This window comes from Amyelois transitella, chromosome 31 (genome assembly GCF_032362555.1).
Source record: "Amyelois transitella isolate CPQ chromosome 31, ilAmyTran1.1, whole genome shotgun sequence".
In the NCBI taxonomy this organism is placed as follows: Eukaryota; Metazoa; Arthropoda; class Insecta; order Lepidoptera; family Pyralidae; genus Amyelois; species Amyelois transitella.
Window position 1 is genome coordinate 1,003,727 of NC_083534.1, and position 20,299 is coordinate 1,024,025.

The 20,299-nt window shown below is 36.9% G+C and overlaps 1 protein-coding gene across 2 annotated transcripts in view; it reads right to left on the reverse strand.

Annotated features, from left to right (window-relative positions):
- LOC106142958 (insulin-degrading enzyme) overlaps positions 1-20,299 on the reverse strand; it is a 37,902-nt gene that overhangs the window by 1,707 nt on the left and 15,896 nt on the right. For both annotated transcript variants that reach the window (XM_060953272.1, XM_060953271.1), the window contains 9 exons: positions 19,051-19,206; positions 18,300-18,375; positions 16,580-16,706; positions 15,489-15,559; positions 13,914-14,071; positions 4,429-4,563; positions 2,905-3,033; positions 1,808-1,888; positions 402-551 (listed from right to left, as the gene is read on the reverse strand). In XM_060953272.1, the coding sequence (XP_060809255.1) occupies positions 402-551; positions 1,808-1,888; positions 2,905-3,033; positions 4,429-4,563; positions 13,914-14,071; positions 15,489-15,559; positions 16,580-16,706; positions 18,300-18,375; positions 19,051-19,206 (1,083 nt within the window). The remainder of the gene's footprint in view (positions 1-401; positions 552-1,807; positions 1,889-2,904; positions 3,034-4,428; positions 4,564-13,913; positions 14,072-15,488; positions 15,560-16,579; positions 16,707-18,299; positions 18,376-19,050; positions 19,207-20,299) is intronic.

The window sequence follows — 20,299 nt, forward strand, 5'->3', positions numbered from 1 at the left end:
ACTTTGATAATCCGGCTCGAAGGACCAAAAAGATAAACTTTGGCATTTGTTAGCCCGGGGTCTCTAATTATAATTCAGATATATACTTTTTGTGGGCTTTTAATTTTTCAGACAATTGTTTTTAAAAGCATGAAGAATGCGCAACAGAAGATTATGTAAATATACTCTTGCGCATTCTTCTTAAGTATTACTTACTTTACCTAAGTATACTTAAGTACTTTAATTATGTATTACTTACTTTATTTAAGTAAGTAACACTTAAGAAGAACGCGTAAGTCTCGTATTTACGAGATAAATATAAAGTTTTCTTTTTTCAAATACATATTTCAATGCAACGCGAAACTTTAAAAAATACAGTTAATTTTAAAATCCTTTATCAGTCTCATAAAAACAATACCCACCTCCTTCTTGTCATTGTCGCTCGGACCGTCCTCGCGTCCGGCGTCGCCGTTCGTCCGCCCGTCCGGTTCGTGTCCGGCGCCGCCCTCCGCCGTCGATATCACGTGGACGGACAGCTTTCTGCGTTCTTTAGACTTGCCGCTAATGTGTTTCTGTGAAAAATTCATAAAATTCGATAAATACATACATACATATGGTCACGTCTATATCCCTTGTGGGCTAGACAGAGCGAACAGTCTTGAAAAGACTGATAGGCCACGTTCAGCTGTTTGGCTTAACGATAGAATTGAGATTCAAATAGTGACAGGTCGCTAGCCCATCGCCTAAAAAAAGAATCCCAATTTTGTAAGCCTATCCCTTAGTCGCCTTTTACGACATCCATGGGAAAGAGATGGAGTGGTTCTATTCTTTTTTGTACTGGTGCCGGGAACCACACGGCACGAATAAAAATGTAAATGTCCAAAATTAGCTGTTATCACTTACTTTTTAGGGTTCCACACCTAAAAACGGGATCCTGTGGCGACATCTCTACGCCACAAGTCACAAAAATAAAATCAAGTGACGCCAACAGTCAAAAACATCGAAAAACCTAAATCGCGCAAGCAAAGATTTCACGGATTGGAGCTATATATATATATATAACCTCCGACACAACATCGTGTGTCGCGCGGTTCCCCAGGCGTCACACCAGCCTGGCGGGAGATCTTCCCTTTGGTGGCGGTCGAGCCCGAATCATCGCTCCCGCTACAACCCTATTACTAAGCGTCTGTTGTCTGTCTGTCACCAAGCTGTATCTCATAAACAGTGAAAGCTGTAACTTTATTTTAAATTATGCATTTCCGTTGCCGACAAACACAAAAAATTAAAACAATATAAATATATTAAGGAGCCTCCCCGTCCGAAATACGTGTTATTTTTTTTGCTTAATATTAATAACGGTTACAGGCAAGTAGTACGCTTAAAATGTTCACAAAAAATATTTAATTAATTTTTCTGAACTTATTAGGAGTGGACATGCAACGTGGTATGTATTTGTTGAAGATTTGCGCCAGATGGCGTTGTTATAAAAACCCTCCATTTCTGAGCGATTTCAAAAAACAGGCAAAACGGTATTTAAGTTACAAACGTTGAAAAAGTGGTACGGAAATTTCCGAGCGTGAATCCGACTCGCACTTGACCGAATTTTCAACTAATCATCTTTTTTGACAGTTGATAACATATAATACAATAATAAAAGATAATAACAAAACGTTTTGAAATAATCCCATGTTTATTAGCCATTAGTCGCCTTTTACAACATCCATGGGAAAAATACGGAGATACGGTCCTATTCTCTTTTTCTTTTTGGTGCCGGGAACCACCGCACGGCACAAATAAATTATAATATATATTAATTAATCAACATTACCTTAAAGAAATCCAACATTTCACCTTTTGTGACCGTGTTCAATTGTTCAACTTCTATTCTCGGCCGGTCAAAGTTGTAAACCTGTTGAGAATAAAAAGGTTATGACTGCAGGGCTCCGAAATGATCTTACATACATACATATAATAACGTCTATAAACATTGAGTGGGAAGACCTAGACGAACGTATCTTGATCAAATTAAGGACGTCCTGGTAAAGGGTCAGGTCAAAAGTACCCGAAACCGCCGAGCTTGCATGAAGAGAGTTATGAATGTGGATGAAGCGAAGGAAATATGCAGAGATCGTGGCAAGTGGAAAGAGGTAGCCTGCCTGTAGCTCTGCCTACCCCTCCGGGAAAGAGGCGAGATTTTATGTATGTATGTATAAAACATTTATTTGTCTTGCTCTGCGCCAACGCCAATCTCCTGTTTGGTTTCCTTCCACCCGAAGGTTGAGTGGAAGAGATTGCATCAGCGATAAGTCCGCCTTTGTACCATCTCTGTCTGTTTTGTGCTGTTTTGTATGTATAGTTTTATCTATCTTCCTTGCGGGGTAGACAGAGCCAACAGTCTTCAGAAGACTGATAGGCCACGTTCAACTGTTCGGCTTAATGATAGAATTGAGATTCAAATATGACAGGTCGCTAGCCCATCGTCTAAAAGAAGAATCCCAAGTTTATAAGCCTATGTATTAGTCGCCTTTAACGACATCCATGGGAACGAGATGGAGTGGTCCTATTCTGTTTATTGGTGCCGAAAACCACACAAGTCTCAAACTTTCTTCGTCAAGACTCAGGACTCAAAAGTATTTATTATAAAATATAGTATCGTTGAGTTAGTATCTCATAACACAAGTCTCGAACTCACTTCTAGGCTAACTCAATCAGTATAATTTGTCCCGTATATATACATATATAAAGGCTATAAAAACTTGGGATTCTACTTTTAGGCGATGGGCTAGCAACCTGTCACTATTTGAATCTCAATTCTATCACTAAGCCAAACAGCTGAGCGTGGCCTATCAGTCTTTTCAAGACTGGTGGCTCTGTCTACCCCGCTAGGGATATAGACGTGATCATATGTATGTATGTATATATTACCTGAGCGGAGATCTCCCCCCAGATCTGCGAGGCCCTGCTGGACATCCGCTTGGGTTTCTCCAGCCTCTGTGCCGCCAACGCGGCGCGGTGTTTGAGGAACTCCTCCTCAGGCATGTTGGCTAAGTATTCCTGTTTGATAATTATTAAAAGTGTTGATTATACGTTTTTAAAGTGCCCGAAACCGCCGAGCTTGCATGAAGAGAGTTATGAATGTGGATGAAGCGAAGGAAGTATGCAGAGATCGTGGCAAGTGGAAAGAAGTAGTCTCTGCCTACCCCTCCGGGAAAGAGGCGTGATTTTATGTATGTACGTATTATACGTTTTTCTTTCTTTGAGAAGTTGAAAAAATCAAAGAAATAGGGGGTTTTGAAAAAAGATGAAGAGTAATGAAAAGTAATTAATTTTTTTATCATTTAGCCGTTACAGCTGAAAGTGGCTTTTCGGTGTTTTCAGGACTGTTGGCTCTGTCTACCCCGCATAGACGTGATTTTAAGTATGCATTGGTCTTAAATTAGGAATGGTGCTTATTACTTAGCGACCTTTTCCAAACATGGCAAAATGGCGGCGCCCAATGTAAATGTAACAATTCAACAGGACAGAGTAAAAACGCCATATTTGTATATATGTATGTATATATATATAAATATATATATATATATATGTATGTATAATTATTTTGAATCTTGAAATATGCTTGTACGGAGTAAAGTGACACCTTTATCAACAACTAGCTGTGCCCGCAACTTCGTCCGCGTGGAATATGTATGTAGTTATTTTGGACATCATTGAAGCCCTCAAGGGTGAATAATTTTCCCCGTGTTTTTTCATATTTTCCATTAGGTATTTCTTCGCTCCTTATAGTTGCAGCGTGATGTTATACAGCCTAAACCTAAATGTTCTATTCAACACAAAAATAAATTTTCAATTCGAACCACTAGTTCTTAAGATTAGCGCGTTCAAACAAAAAAACAAACTTTTCAGCTTTATAATATTAGTATATAGATTCAAAAATTTTATATATTTTTTTTTGTATTTATTGCTACTTTTCAGTCAGAACAGATAACCTTTTAAAAACCTTTTAAAAAACTGATAACCTGGCTTTCTCAAGAACTACACTCGAATAAATTTCTTCTACCGCAGTTTGAAACGCTATAACAAGGACTTCACTGACATTGACCTTTTCTCGCAATCGCTGCAGACTCTAAAAAGGAAATTATTCCTAGCACTTTCAACAGCATCGTAAAATAATTAGATAAATGCTGCTTTAATTTATATGTGTAAACCATTTATGTAATTGTAATGTATTACGTTAACCAGTTACTTATTTAACTATTTTGTCAATTGTTATGTTGGCAACACACTAGCATAATTTATATGTTTTTGTATAAAATTTCGGCGCTATTTGTCTATTTAAGTAATATGTAATTCTAATTGTTAAAAATGTTGTAATGACTGTTTGTGCCAAAATAAATAGAAAAAAAAAAAAAAAAATATTTTTTTTGAAGGCGGTCTCTACAAACTGACCTCGGAGTCTTCAATGAAGGCTTCCACCCGCCTCTCGACGTAGCCGGGATGCCGGTCGCTCTGGACTATCACGCGCAAACCTTGGACTCCGCTGGAGCGGCGCACGCCGCTGAACACAATGTAGCCGAGTTGTTCCTGATGCAAAATACAGTTTGTTACATACATACATACATACATAAATGCTGTGTGGTTCCCGGCACCAATACAAAAAAGAATGGGACCACTCCATCTCTTTACCATGGATGTCGTAAAAGGCGACTAAGGGATAGGCTTACAAACTTGGGATTCTTCTTTTAGGCGATGGGCTAGCAACCCGTCACACTATTTGAATCTCAATTCTATCATTAAGCAAAACAGCTGAACGTGGCCTATCAGTCTTTTCAAGACTGTTGGCTCTGTCTACCCTATTTAATTAGTTTGTTCATTCATACACAGATACATAGAAAGACAAAGAAACTAATACGATTAGTTTGTTCATTAATACAGAGATACATAGAAAGAGAAAGAAAGAGAGAAACAATGTTTACATACATACATACATATAATCACGTCTATATCCCTTGCGGGGTAGACAGAGCCAACAGTCTTGGAAAGACTGATAGGCCACGTTCAGCTATTTGGCTTTAAGATATGATTGAGATTCAAATAGTGACAGGTTGCTAGCCCATCGCCTGAAAGAAGAATCCCAAGTTTGTAAGCCTATTCCTTAGTCGCCTTTTACGACATCCATGGAAAAGAGATGGAGTGGTCCTATTCTTTTTTGTATTGGTGCCGAGAACCACACGGCACTAGAATAGATTTGTTTTCAAAATTGGACACAAGGTATCACTTATTGACGTCACATCACTTAAATCTAATTATAACTACTGCCGCTCCCAAAGCGCATGTGTAGAAGAAGCGGTGGAACAAACTACACTGCAGCATTTTCATTGATTCAAATAGTGTGTAGTATAGGTATCACTTAAGATATAATAAATTAAATATTAAAGACATTGGTTATATTATGATGTCATAGTTTGGAATGCATGCAAGTCCTTATAAGGCATAGTTGATAAAACATTATTGTTTATATTTAAGATCCGTACATCGGAATGTTAGGTACTCTTTTGAGGCACCGCTATTTGAATTAATATTTTATTTTTATTATTAAATGTAAACATCCAACCACCCACTTAGGAGGGTGACGTGTATTACTAGTATATAAGTTCCCTTATAATCAAATAAAAGTTAGTTACAACACAGCTCGTACTTGTTTTACTTGTGTCCCGATCACCCATCAACACATGGCGACCCTGCCAGTGCGCGCGCGTCCAGTTACTTAGCTCGAATCTGAGAGGACCTTCCAAATATAGTATACGACTAAATTCCAATCTATCTCGATATGTAATTTACGATGGGGAATCATCAAACTGCTCCAGTCCCGCCTGCCTCTAGCACACCTCCCGAGATTTATACTCAATTGGGAAAAAACAATTTAATTGAGCAACATTATTTAAGCCAAGGACTTAATAATATAAATTTATACCTCTGTATTGTGGTAGTTGCTGGATTTCTAATTATCATTTTTGTATTGATTCGTTATATCAATACCTGTTTAAACAAAAGAATTGAGAAACGTGCACAGGGAGAAATATTTAAACAACAAGTAAGAAACTAAAATGGAAAGATACATTAAGGCCGTAGAAGAAGAAATAAAGATATTGTGTGAGTCGTATAATCTCTTTTGTCAAGGCACAAACGTTACCAAGGAAGAAGGGCGCACAGCGATAGTAACATATGTGGAAGGACAAAAAGGTCACTATCGGTGGAGTCCCGAGAATATGACAGCAAAAATATTTGCGGATATTTCTAGACTATTGGACGTAGAGTTTGAAGATGGGACTAAAGGTATAGCCCAGATGTCCGTAATCTACGAGGGAAAGTTATTATTTATATGGAAAATCGTGTGGGAAAGAGACAGCACATATGCTGAGTGGTGAAAAGTGTTAAAGTGCGTGTGAAAAGTGCACCTATGGACTCTAGGTGATATAAATTGTAAGTATATTAACTAGCCTTTATATTCATTAATTATGTTCTTATATTATGTATCATCAATTTACTTTATAAAAGTGAGTAAGATCTATGGCAGATATAGAACAGTTAATTGAAGGGTTAAAAGATATTAGAACGTATTTAATTAAATTGGGACCAGCACGACGTAAAACTCAGAATTTAGAGATAAAAATTAAAGACGTGGAACAAAATTATTTAAAATTTAATGAATTAATTAAAAATTATAGTGATCTTATAAAATCTGGTACTATTGACGAAAAAGTAGTAAAAAACATTAATAAAGTAAGTGCAATATACATAGATTTATATGATAACATTAAAAATTTATTTACTGAAAAGAATCAAGAAGACATGGAAACTTTTAATATTAAAACAGCTTTAGGATTAATACCTGTAATGACAGAGGATGAAAAAGCTATTCAACAATTAATTGATAATATTGAGTACTATAGCTCAATGTTAACTAAACCGGAGTGTATATCAAAATTGATACAATTTATTTTAAAAAGCAGGTTAACACAATCCGCGAAACTAAAACTAAATAATGACTATCCTACTATTGTCGCATTGTTGAATGATATGAAGAGTAATTTACTTGCAAAAAAAAGTGCTAACGCAGTACAAACAAAATTACATAACGCAAGACAAAATAGTGTATCTATTTCCGAATTTGGACAAGAATTATCAGAACTTTTCGTTAAATTAACAATTGCACAAGCCAATGGTAATTCCGATGACTATAAAACATTAAGAGCAATTAATGAGAAAATGGCAATTAAAAAATTTGCTGATGGGTTGCGAAATCGTAGGATTAGCACCATAATCGCAGCTAGAAATTTTGACTCCCTTAAAGATGCCATTCAGGCAGCAGTAGATGAAGAAACAACTGCACCAGGAGCACCTGAAGGTGTAAGTTTATTCTATCGTAATAACACACATAGAGGAACCTATCGTCATGCAGTAGGCAATAATCAACAGAGAGGTAATTTCAGGGGAAATTATTATAAGACATTCAATACTACTACAAATCGAAATAACAGTAATAATATGCGCTATAACCAGAAATTTCAACGAGGTTATAACGCATCAAAAAGTTTCCGGGGAAGAAATACTTCAAGTGGATACAATAGAGGTATTAATAGAGGTATCAATAGATATCAAAACAATAGGAGCAATCATCAAAATACATATAAAAATACGGGAAATATTAACATGCTTAGTAGTACATCAGGTAATATAAATAGTGAAGAGAATTTACAACTTGATGAGTTTTTTCGTGAATAATAATCACATATTTACAGTCGGCAATTCAATGACTATAGAGTTATATTGTAATGGTAACTTAAACACTTGGTTGATTGACTCAGGAGCCACGATATCAGCAATTAAATATGAATATATTAAGAAACATAACATAAAAATGCATTTTAGTGATTTACAAATCTGTGGAATTGGAGGTAATATAAAAGCAATAGGATATACTTATTTACGATTACAATTAGGGAATGACGTTATTACTCAAAAGGTTTATGTTTTCAATTCCTTACCATGTATTACAACAGGCATTCTTGGACATGATTTCTTATACAAAAATAAAGCCATACTTAATTATGAAACAGATACAATTTCGATTGCATTGAATAATCGCAAATTAATAACGTTAAAATTAAAGAATAAGTCATGTTACACATTAACACCACGTTCAGAATCTATTGTATATGTGAGATGTAACATAAATAAAGATTGTGTAGTTTGTGCTAAAGAATTAAATGAAGGAGTATTTATCGCTAGCACTATTGCCAAACCTATTGATGGAAAAATACCTATCTTAATTTTAAATACTACGAATAAAGAAATAAAATTAGACAAAATAAATACCACAGTACACGACCTTGATGATTACAATTATTGCAAATTCGAAAAACCTAATGAAATTAATGCTGATAGAGTTAAAACGTTGTTTACTCAGTTGAATTTCAATCATTTAAATACGGAAGAAAAAAAGGAATTAAATAAAATATGTGCCAAATACGCCGATGTTTTTCAATTACCAAATGATAAATTAACCGTCACAACATTATGTAAACAGTCGATACAATTAAAACCAAATATTGATCCAGTATATACAAAAAATTATAGGTTGCCACAAACACAAAAAAAAGAATTAGATAAACAAATAGATAAAATGTTAAAGGATGGAATAATAGAACCAACAAGAAGTGAATGGTCTAGTCCCGTATTATTAGTACCAAAGAAAGTTGATCCATCGGGCGAAAAGAAATGGCGCCTTGTTATTGATTACAGAAAACTTAATGACAGGATCCAGGATGATAAATTCCCTCTGCCTAACATAACCGAAATATTAGATTCCTTATCTGGTTCTATTTATTTCAGTCATTTAGATCTTTTTTCTGGTTATTACCAACAGGAACTCGAAAAAGAATCAAGAAAATTTACAGCGTTTTGCTCAGGCCAGTATCAAATGACTCGATTACCTATGGGTCTAAAAATTAGCCCAGGTGCATTTAGCAGAATGATAACATTAGCTATGTCAGGTTTAACGTACGAAAAATGCTTTGTGTATTTAGATGATATAGTGGTTTTCGGCCGAAATTTAGAAAATCATAATAGTAATTTAATAAGTGTTCTTGAAAGATTAAGAAAAGTTAACTTGAAATTAAATCCAGTAAAATGCGAGTTCCTAAAGAAGGAACTACTATACTTAGGTCATGTAGTAACAGCTGAAGGAATTTTACCAGATCCAGGCAAAATAGAAGCGATTCGTAATTACCCAACACCAAACAACGAAAAAGAGGTAAAAAGTTTTGTTGCTTTGGCAAATTATTACAGGAAATTTATACCCAAGTTCGCAGAAAAGGCTTACCCATTAACCCAGTTAAGTAAAAAAAATATTAAATTTCATTGGGACAAGAATTGCCAAAATGCTTTTTGTAGTTTAAAGAAAGCAATAAGTTCCCCGCCGGTATTGCAATATCCAAATTTCAGTGAAAACAACGAATTTATTTTACAAACAGATGCATCAGGATATGCTATAGGTGCGGTTCTTTCAAATAATGACGATCGCCCAATAGCTTTTGCAAGCCGAAGTTTAAATAAATCTGAACTAAATTATGCTACCATAGAAAAAGAACTTCTTGCTATAGTATGGGCAATCAAATATTTCAGACCATATTTATATGGTACACATTTTAAAATAAAAACAGATCATAAACCTTTAATTTATCTTTTTAACATGAAAGATCCCTCTAGTCGTTTAACAAAGTTTAGACTTCTTTTAGAAGAATATGATTTCACTGTAGAGTACATAAAAGGAAAAGAAAACATAGTGGCAGATGCTTTATCACGTACGAAAATCACTGTTAAAGATTTAAAAGAAATGAATGAATGTATAAATGTCATGACGAGAGCAATGAGAAATAGAATGGCAAAGCAATCGAGCCAAAATATGAATCAGGAGAACAACTGTAGGACTGATCACCCGAAAGTTGTAGATATTAACTCCAAAATAAATGGATGTGTCGAATTACGTTTTCTAAACGTTACTGAGCTCAGAAAAATAAAAGCATTAATGCGCAGTAAAAACTATGATATTCAAGAACTAGGAAATTTTACATACGTTAAAAATCAAAATACTCTTTATATTAAACCACTTTCCTCAGAACAAAAGGTACGAGATACCCTTGTGAAGGAACTTGGTATAGCATGTGAAAAATGGAAAATAAATCAAATAACTGTTATTAAAGATAATAACAATAAAATGATAATAGAAAAGCTAGCTAATGAAATAAAAAACGATGTTAATTGGACTAGTCCACAGTTATGTATACTAAAAAATGTATCAAGAGTAGAAAATAAAGACGATAAGAAGGTAATATTAAATGATTTCCATTTACTACCCACTAGCGGTCACGCAGGGATTAAAAGAATGTATAACAATATAAAAAGACGTTATTTTTGGATAGGACTAGAAGACGATATTAAAAATTTTGTGAAAAAATGTTCTAAATGTCAAAAAGAAAAGTTTTCTTTGTATACTAAGGAACCTATGACTATCACAACCACAGCCAGCACTGCATTCCAGAAAATTTTCTTAGATGTTGTTGGACCCTTAGACACAGATACAAAGAACTTTTCTTACATTTTAACCCTTCAATGCGACTTAACGAAATATATTGAAGCCTACCCATTAGTGACGAAAGGTTCAAAAGAAATCGCTGAAACTCTAGTAAGTAATTTTATACTACGTTATGGTGTTCCAGAAATGATAACAACCGACAGGGGTTCCGAATTCACTTCAACTATTTTTCAAGAAGTATGCAATTTGTTACAAATAAAAAAGAATACATCTACAGCATATCATCATCAAAGTATTGGGGCATTAGAAAACACCCATAAAAGTCTTGGCGCTTATCTTCGAATACAAACTGATAATAATCCAGAACATTGGAGTAAGTGGCTACCATTTTGGTGCTTCGCTTACAATACTTCAGTTCATACTGAGACAAAATTTACACCATTTGAATTAGTATTTGGTAAAAAGTGTAACCTACCTAGTAATTTAACATCTCAGATTGAACCTCTGTATAATCATGAAAATTATCCAATGGAACTTCGTTATAGGCTTCAAATATCTCAAAGAGATGCTAGGGAAAATTTAATTAAGTCTAAAATTGTAAGAAAAGAAAAGTATGATAAGTATATTAAGCCAACAGTATATAAACCAAATGATGACATACTTATAAGAAATGAAAATAGAAATAAGTTTACTAGCATATTTTCAGGTCCATATAAAGTTGTGAGAGAGTTAAGTCCAAATGTAGAGATAATAAAAAATGGCAAGATAGATGTAGTTCATAAGAATCGTACTAAGAGATATATACCCGATACTAATTGTACTAGTTAAAAAAAAAAAAAAAATAATGATAATAAAAAAAATATATATATACATACATATATTTTTTTTTTGTAATCGGTGGAGATGTAGTATAGGTATCACTTAAGATATAATAAATTAAATATTAAAGACATTGGTTATATTATGATGTCATAGTTTGGAATGCATGCAAGTCCTTATAAGGCATAGTTGATAAAACATTATTGTTTATATTTAAGATCCGTACATCGGAATGTTAGGTACTCTTTTGAGGCACCGCTATTTGAATTAATATTTTATTTTTATTATTAAATGTAAACATCCAACCACCCACTTAGGAGGGTGACGTGTATTACTAGTATATAAGTTCCCTTATAATCAAATAAAAGTTAGTTACAACACAGCTCGTACTTGTTTTACTTGTGTCCCGATCACCCATCAACACAAGTGACAGGTTGCTAGCACGTCGCCTAAAAGAAGAATTCCAAGTTTATAAGCCTTCGTAAAAGGCGACTCAGGGTCCTTATTTCACGTCAACCATCAAATCCTTCAGTCGTTCAGCCACCGACCTTGGTCCTTCAGTCGCCTTTTACGAAGGCTTCATTTAGATGGAAGAAGCATCCCAAGTATTTAAGCCAATCCCTTAGCCGCCCTTTACGAAGCTGTATAACTCAATTGACGGATCTCTGGACTGGCTTCTTGAATCAATCCTTCAGTTGAGTCAGCTACTGTGGACTGGTTCCTTGAATCATTATTTGTTCACCCCCTGACCTTGGTCCTGAGGGTGTTGAAGCACGGCTCGTTGAGGATCTGCGCCAGCGTTATCACGTCCATATCCCTTGCGTGGTGGACAGAGCCGACAGTCTCTATAACACTGATGGACCACGCTGATAGAATTGAGATTCAAATAGTGACAGGTCGCTAGCCTATCGCCTGAAAGAATCCCAAATTTATAAGCCAATCCCTTAGCCGCCTTTTACGAAGCTGTAGGAAAGTTTATAAGCCAATCCCTTAGTCGCCCTTTACGAAGCTGTAGGAAAGTTTATAAGCCAATCCCTTAGTCGACCTTTACGAAGCCGTATGACTCAATTGACGTATCTCCCCCTTCAAAGCTGACGTGCTAATCTGAAAACGAAGAAAATGGATAGAAATGAATCATTATTTGTCCCCCCCCCCCCCTGACCTTGGTCCTGAGGGTGTTGAAGCAGGGCTCGTTGAGGATCTGCGCCAGCAGCTCCAGGAGCACGTTCGCCCTGGACGTCCTCACTCCGCAGCCGTAGTATATAGACTTGTACACACATACATACCTACATGTTATCCCGTCTATATCCCTTGCTGGGTGGACAGAGCCGACAGTCTCTATAACACTGATGGACCACGCTGATAGAATTCAAATAGTGACAAATCGCTAGCCCGTCGCCTAATAGAAGAAACCCAAATTTAGAAGCCAATCCCTTAGCCGCCTTTTACGAAGGCTACATTTAGATGGACGACCCAAATGACAGATCTCCCCCCTTCAAAGCTGACGTGCTAATCTGAAAACGAAGAAAATGACTGGCTTCTTGAATCAATCCTTCAGTTTTGAGTCAGCTACTGTGGACTGGTTCCTTATTTCTTCACCCCCCCCTCCCCCCTCCCCCTCTGACCTTGGTCCTGAGGGTGTTGAAACAGGGCTCGTTGAGGATCTGCGCCAGCGTTTTCACGTCCATATCCCTTGCGGGGTGGACAGAGCCGACAGTCTCTATAACACTGATGGACCACGCTGATAGAATTGAGATTCAAATAGTGACAGGTCGCTAGCCTATCGCCTGAAAGAATCCCAAGTTTATAAGCCAATCCCTTAGCCGCCTTTTACGAAGCTGTAGGAAAGTTTATAAGCCAATCCCTTAGTCGACCTTTACGAAGCTGTAGGAAAGTTTATAAGCCAATCCCTTAGTCGCCCTTTACGAAGCTGTATGACTCAATTGACGGATCTCCCCCTTCAGAGCTCAGCTCACTAATCTGAAAACGAAGAAAATGGTCTGGTTCCTTGAATCAATAATTTATTTGTTCACCCCCCCCCCCTGACCTTGGTCCTGAGGGTGTTGAAGCAGGGCTCGTTGAGGATCTGCGCCAGCAGCTCCAGGAGCACGTTAGTCCTGGACGTCCTCACTCCGCAGCCGTAGTATATAGACTTGTACACACATACATACTTGTTATCCCGTCTATATCCCTTGCTGGGTGGACAGAGCCGACAGTCTCGATTAATAGATGGACCACGCTGATAGAATTGAGTTTCAAATAGTGACAGGTTGCTAGCCCATCGCCTGAAAGAATCCCAAGTTTAGGAACCCATCCGTTAGTCGCCTTTTACGAAGGCTACATTTAGATGGAAGAAGCATCCCAAGTTTATAAGCCAATCCCTTAGTCGCCCTTTACGAAGCCGTATGACTCAATTGACGTATCTCCCCCTTCAGAGCTCAGCTCACTTATCTGTAAACGAAGAAAATGGTCTGGTTCCTTGAATCATTATTTGTTCCCCCCCCCCTCCCCCCCTGACCTTGGTCCTGAGGGTGTTGAAGCACGGCTCGTTGAGGATCTGCGCCAGCAGCTCCAGGAGCACGTTAGTCCTGGACGTCCTCACACCACAACCGTAATAAAGGGAGGCGCATGATGATTTGTGCACGGAATTCTTGGCTTCCCTTAGATACCATGAGCCTGTTGAAATGGAGAATTGAATAATTGAAAGAAAGAAAGAAAGAAAGAAAAATATTTTATTTGATACTATAGGCCGCCCGCGACTTCGTCCGCATGGAAACCCTATCAATCCCGCGGGAACTCTGGGATAAAAAGTAGCCTATGTGTTATTCTGGGTCTTCAGCCACCTACATACCAAATTTCATGGTAATCGGTTCAGTAGTTTTTGCGTGAAATAGTAACAAACATCCATACATCCATACAAACTTTCGCCTTTATAATAGTAGTAGGATCACAAACTTAACTATACTAAGTAACAGGATTAATTTTACAATTTGTGCGTTTTTGTGAATATCAAAAATGCTTCCTCTCAGCATAATGTTGCGGTGGTAACCACAACGCTTGTCTTCCGAGGACACCATTTTAAAAATTAAAATTTTATAATTCAATTTCAGTTACAACTTCTTAGTATGCTAACTTGCCGTGTGGTTCCCGGTAGTCGGTCGGTAGAAAAAAAGAATGGGACCACTCCATCTCGTTCCCATGGACGTCGTAAAAGGCGACTAAGAACTTGCCGTGCCGTGTAATTCCCGGCGTCCGTAGAAAAAAAGAATGGGACCACTCCATCTCGTTACCATGGACGTCGTAATAGGCGACTAAGGGATTATATTTTATGAACGGACCAGTCTGTACTGTATAGATATTGACAAAAAATGCATTATGTGAGATTAGTAGAAGTCAAAAAAATGTGACTCTTCGAATTTCTGTCTGTCTGTATGTACATACATATGTTTGTATTCGCATAACGCAAAAACTACTGCTCTGATTTGAATGCGGTTTTCTCAGATGTGTTAGGCTTGTTTCAACTTAGAAACAGATAGGCATAAAAAAATCCCCCCCACCCCTCTGAAAGGCAATGTGACGCCAGTATTATCAGTGATCTTGCACAGCGAACGAAGTCGCGCTCAATAGCTAGTGTTTGTATTATGTTGAAAAAGAACATACATCTGAACGCCGCCTTTCAGTCTCATCAAGAAAGTCGGCTCTGAGTCTACCCCGCAATGGATACATTTAATCATGTTTTAACATTTAATACTTACTTACATATAATCACGTCTATATCTCTTACGGGATAGACAGAGCCAACAGTTTTGAAAAGACTGATAGGCCACGTTCAGCTATTTCGCTTTAAGATAGAATTGAGATTCAAATAGTGTCAGGTCGCTAGCCCGTCGCCTTGAAAGAAGAATCTCAAATTTATAAGCCTACCCCTTAGTCACCTTTTACGACATCCATGGGAGAGAGATGGAGTGGTCCTATTATTTTTTGTACTGGTGCCGGGAACCACACGGCACGGCATTGGATACAGACGTGACTATATGTATGTATGTGTGTGTGTGTGTGTGTATGTATATAAAATGTCCATAAACCAACTCACCCTTTTCAATTTCAATTTCTCTGTGAAGTAACAGTTGCTGAGTCAGCAGAGGCGACGCGTCTTTAGGTAATCTGCGCACAAAATAAAAGAGAGATATAAAATTTATAACATTCATTCGTTCACGTTCTTTAATGTTAGGTTAGGTTAGGTATGTTAGGGTAGGTATGTACCAACACTAACGTAGGTTATATGTATGTATATATCAACACTAACGTAGGTTATATGTATGTACCAACACTAACGTACGTTATATGTATGTATGTACCAACACTAACGTAGGTTATATGTATGTATGTACCAACACTAACGTACGTTATATGTATGTATTTACCAACACTAACGTAGGTTATATGTATGTATGTACCAACACTGACGTACGTTATATGTATGTATGTACCAACACTAACGTAGGTTACATGTATGTATGTACCAACACTAACGTAGGTTACATATGTATGTATGTACCAACATTAACGTAGGTTACATGTATGTATGTACCAACACTAACGTACGTTATATGTATGTATTTACCAACACTAACGTAGGTTACATATATGTATGTGCCAACCCTAACGTACGTTATATGTATGTATGTACCAACACTAACGGAAATTATATGTATGTATTTACCAACACTAACGTAGGTTATATGTATGTATTTACCAACACTAACGTAGGTTATATGTATGTATGTACCAACACTGACGTAGGTTATATGTATGTATGTACCAACACTAACGTACGTTATATGTATGTATATATGTATGTATTGACGGCCTCTGTGGCGCAGCGGTAGTACGCTTGTCTGTGACACCGAAGGTCCCGGGTTCGAATCCCGGTCAGGGCATGATGAGAAAAGAACTTTCTCTGATTGGCCTGGGTATTGGATGTTTATCTATATACCTAAGTATTTATTATAAAATATAGTATCGTTGAGTTGGTATCTCGTAACACAAGTCTCGAACTGACTTCGAGACTAACTCAATATAAAAAAAAAAAAAAAAATATACCCACACTAACGTAGGTTATATATAAATATATATGTCTGTACCAACACTAATGTAGGTAACCGTATGAACTACAACACCCACTTGCCCTCCACCCGGTCCGCTATCTTCAAGGCGCGCTCCCTCGTCAGGTTGCCATACATAAGCCCCTCGATGTGAACTCGGCGCATCATGGACGATGCGAACTCCGTCAGCTGATCCAGAGTCATGCCTGGTTATAAATATATATATCACACATACATACATACATATGATCACGTCTCCATCCCTTGCGGAGTAGACAGAGCCAACAGTGTTGAAAAGACTGATGGATGGGCCACGTTCAGCTGTTTGGCTTGATGATAGAATTGAGATTCAAATAGTGACGGGTCGCTAGCCCATCGCCTAAAAGAGGAATCCCTAGTTTATAAGCCTATCCCTTAGTCGCCTTTTACGACATCCATGGGAACGAGATGGAGGGGTCCTATTCTTTTTTTTTATTGGTGCCGGGAACCACACGGCACACATAAATGTATCTATACTAATATTATAAAGCTGAAGAGTTTGTTTGTTTGTTTGAACCCACTAATCTCAGGAACTACTGGTTCGAATTGAAAAATTATTTTTGCGTTGTAGACCATTTATCGAGGAAAGCTTTAGGCTGTATAACATCACGCTGCAACTATAAGGAGTAAAGAAATAATGGAATATATGAAAAAAGCGGACAAAATTCCTTGAGGTCTTCAATGATAACTATTCTACGCGGACGAAGTCGCGGGCACAGCTAGTATACTATATGTGCCGTGTGGTCCCCGGCACCATTAGAAAAAAATATAGGACCACTCCATCTCTTAGCCACGGATGTCGTAATAGGCGACTAAGGGATAGGCTTGTAGACTTGGGATTCCTCTTGTAAGCGATGGGCTAGCAACCTGTCACTATTTGAATCTCAATTCTATCATTAAGTCCTACAGCTGACTGTGGTTTTTCAGCCGTTTTAGGACTGTTGGCTCTGTCTACGCCGCATGGGATGTAGACTTACGAAAGGTAAGATTTTAGTTGGTCAGACATTTGATTTGCATAAACTAGTAACTAAAAATTGAATATTTATATATTTTATTGATTATTTGATTAGTATGTTTCGAGACCCAGCTGTTCATTGACTGCTGCAGTGTAGTTTGTTCCGCCGCTTCTTCTACACATGCGCTTTGGAAGCGATGTTTTTAGATATAATTAGATTTAATTGATGCGACGTCAATAAGTGATACCTTGTATCCAATTTTTATCTATTCAAGTATTTATTATAAAATACAGTATCGTTAAGTTAGTATCTCGTAACACAAGTCTCGAACTCACTTCGAGGCTAACTCAATCAGTGTAATTTATCCCGTATATATATTTATTTATTGTTATAATTTAGAAAATAAATCTATTCAAAATATTCGTTAAAACAACATACATAGATACATACATATGGTCACGTCTATATCCCTTGTGGGTTAGACAGAGTCAACAGTCTTGAAAAGACTGACAGGCCACGTTCAGCTGTTTGGCTTTATGATAGAATTGAGATTCAAATAGTGACAGGTTGCTAGCCCATCGCCTAATAGAAGAATCCCAAGTTTATAAGCATATCCCTTGTCGCCTTTTACGACATCCATGGGAACGAGACTGGAGTGGTCCTATTTTTCTTTGTATTGGTGCCGGGAACCACACGGCACGGTATAGTAATACCTAATATAATACTTTTAGGTGAGGTCCTATTATTTTTTCTATTAATGCATCAACAACAGTTAGTTAGTTAGTTAGTTATAAAACAACTCACTCTCAGCCGAATCCAGCAGTTGACATCGGGTCCATACCACGTCAGATAACACAACGGCTTGTTGATACACCGCGTGCTGGAACAAAATAATTTTTATGCATTGTCAAAATGCCCGCGTCTTCGTCCGCGTGGAATAATTATTTCGGGCTTCATTGAAGCCCTCAATGATGAATAATTTTCCCCAGTTTATTTTTCACATTTTCCATTATTTCTTCGCTCCTTATAGTTGCAGCGTGATGTTATATAGCCTAAAGTCTTCCTCCATAAATGGTCTATTCAACGCAAAAACAATTTTTCAAATCGAACCACTAGTTCCTGAGATTGGCGCGTTCAAACAAACAAACAAACTCTTCAGCTTTATAATATAAGTGTAGATATATGACACTTATGTACTTACATATATTGTTTTACCATATAAATAACTAGATGTGCCCGCGACTCCGTCCGCGTGGAATAGTTATTTTGTGCATCTCAATGATGTTAAGCCCTCAAGGGTCAATAATATTCACCGTTTTTTTTCTTTTTCATATTAGTACTAGAGGCCGCCCGCGACTTCGTCCGCATGGAAACCCTATCAATCCCGCGGGAACTCCGGGATAAAAAGTAGCCTATGTGTTATTCTGGGTCTTCAGCTACCTACATACCAAATTTCATGGTAATCGGTTCAGTAGTTTTTGCGTGAAAGTGTAACAAACATCCATACATCCATACAAACTTTCGCCTTTACAATAGTAGTAGGATAGATTATCACCTGATAGGGCTGTTCAGCTTCGAAGTTCTTGATGTTCCTGATGTGGTTCTCCTTCATGATATCGAACCTCTGCGGGTCGGGTTTGAAGTCGACCACGTGATCTATAATCTTATCCAGCAACACATGCTGTTTATCATCGTAGCCTTCAATTATTATCTGTAATGAACATATATACATATATATATAAACACGTCTATATCCCTTGCGGGGTAGACAGAGCCAACAGTCTTGAAAATAATGTAGTTTGTTCCGCCGCTTCTTCTACACATGCGCTTTGGAAGCGGTAGTGGTTATAATTAGTTCAATATAATTAGTAAAAATTTTCTCATCAATATGTGCATTTCTGCTGGTATTTATCCTGATAAACTTAAACCAACTATTATAAAACCACTACATAAAAAAGGGGATAAAAAAATTATGTCTAATTTTAGGCCAGTGGCACTTGGAACAATTTTTACAAAGATTTTTGAAAAATATTTATATGACTCCATATACAATTACTTGACTAAATATAAAATTTTATGTGACGAACAAAAGGGATTTAGAAAGAATAAGACAATTAGTATGGCGATATATGATATGCTGGACATTGTAATGAAAAATGTGGATAAGAGGAACCCTGTATGCGTAGTGTATACCGATATGACACAAGCATTTGACTTTGTTAATCGCAATAGACTATTGAACAAATTAAATACGTACGGCATCAGAGGAAATGTATTAAATTTAATAAAATCTTACTTAGATAACAGAAGCCAATGCGTGGAAATAACCAGTATTTGTCCCAAAAAAAAGCAAGAAATCAATCATCTGTCAGGATATAGAATAAACAAGTTCGGCGTTCCTCAAGGAAGCGTCCTTGGGCCGCTTCTGTTTCTCATTTATATTAATGATTTACCTCAAAAAGTACAGCAAAAAATGGTACTATTTGCAGACGATAGCACTGCAATTATTAAATGTGACGACCCGAAGGAGTACGAATATGACATAAATAATACAATAAATGATATAATTCAATGGTTAGAAACTAATAATTTAAAAATTAATTTAATGAAAACTAAAGTTATGCAATTTTACAATAGAAAAATACCACCTAATCTTAACATACAATATAATAGTCAAAATATTGACGAAGTTCAAACGACAAAGTTCCTTGGCCTTACTGTTGACAGTCAATTATCATGGTCTTCTCATATCGAAGAAGTATGTAAAAAACTAAACAAATCGGCTTATGCGTTATTTAGGATAT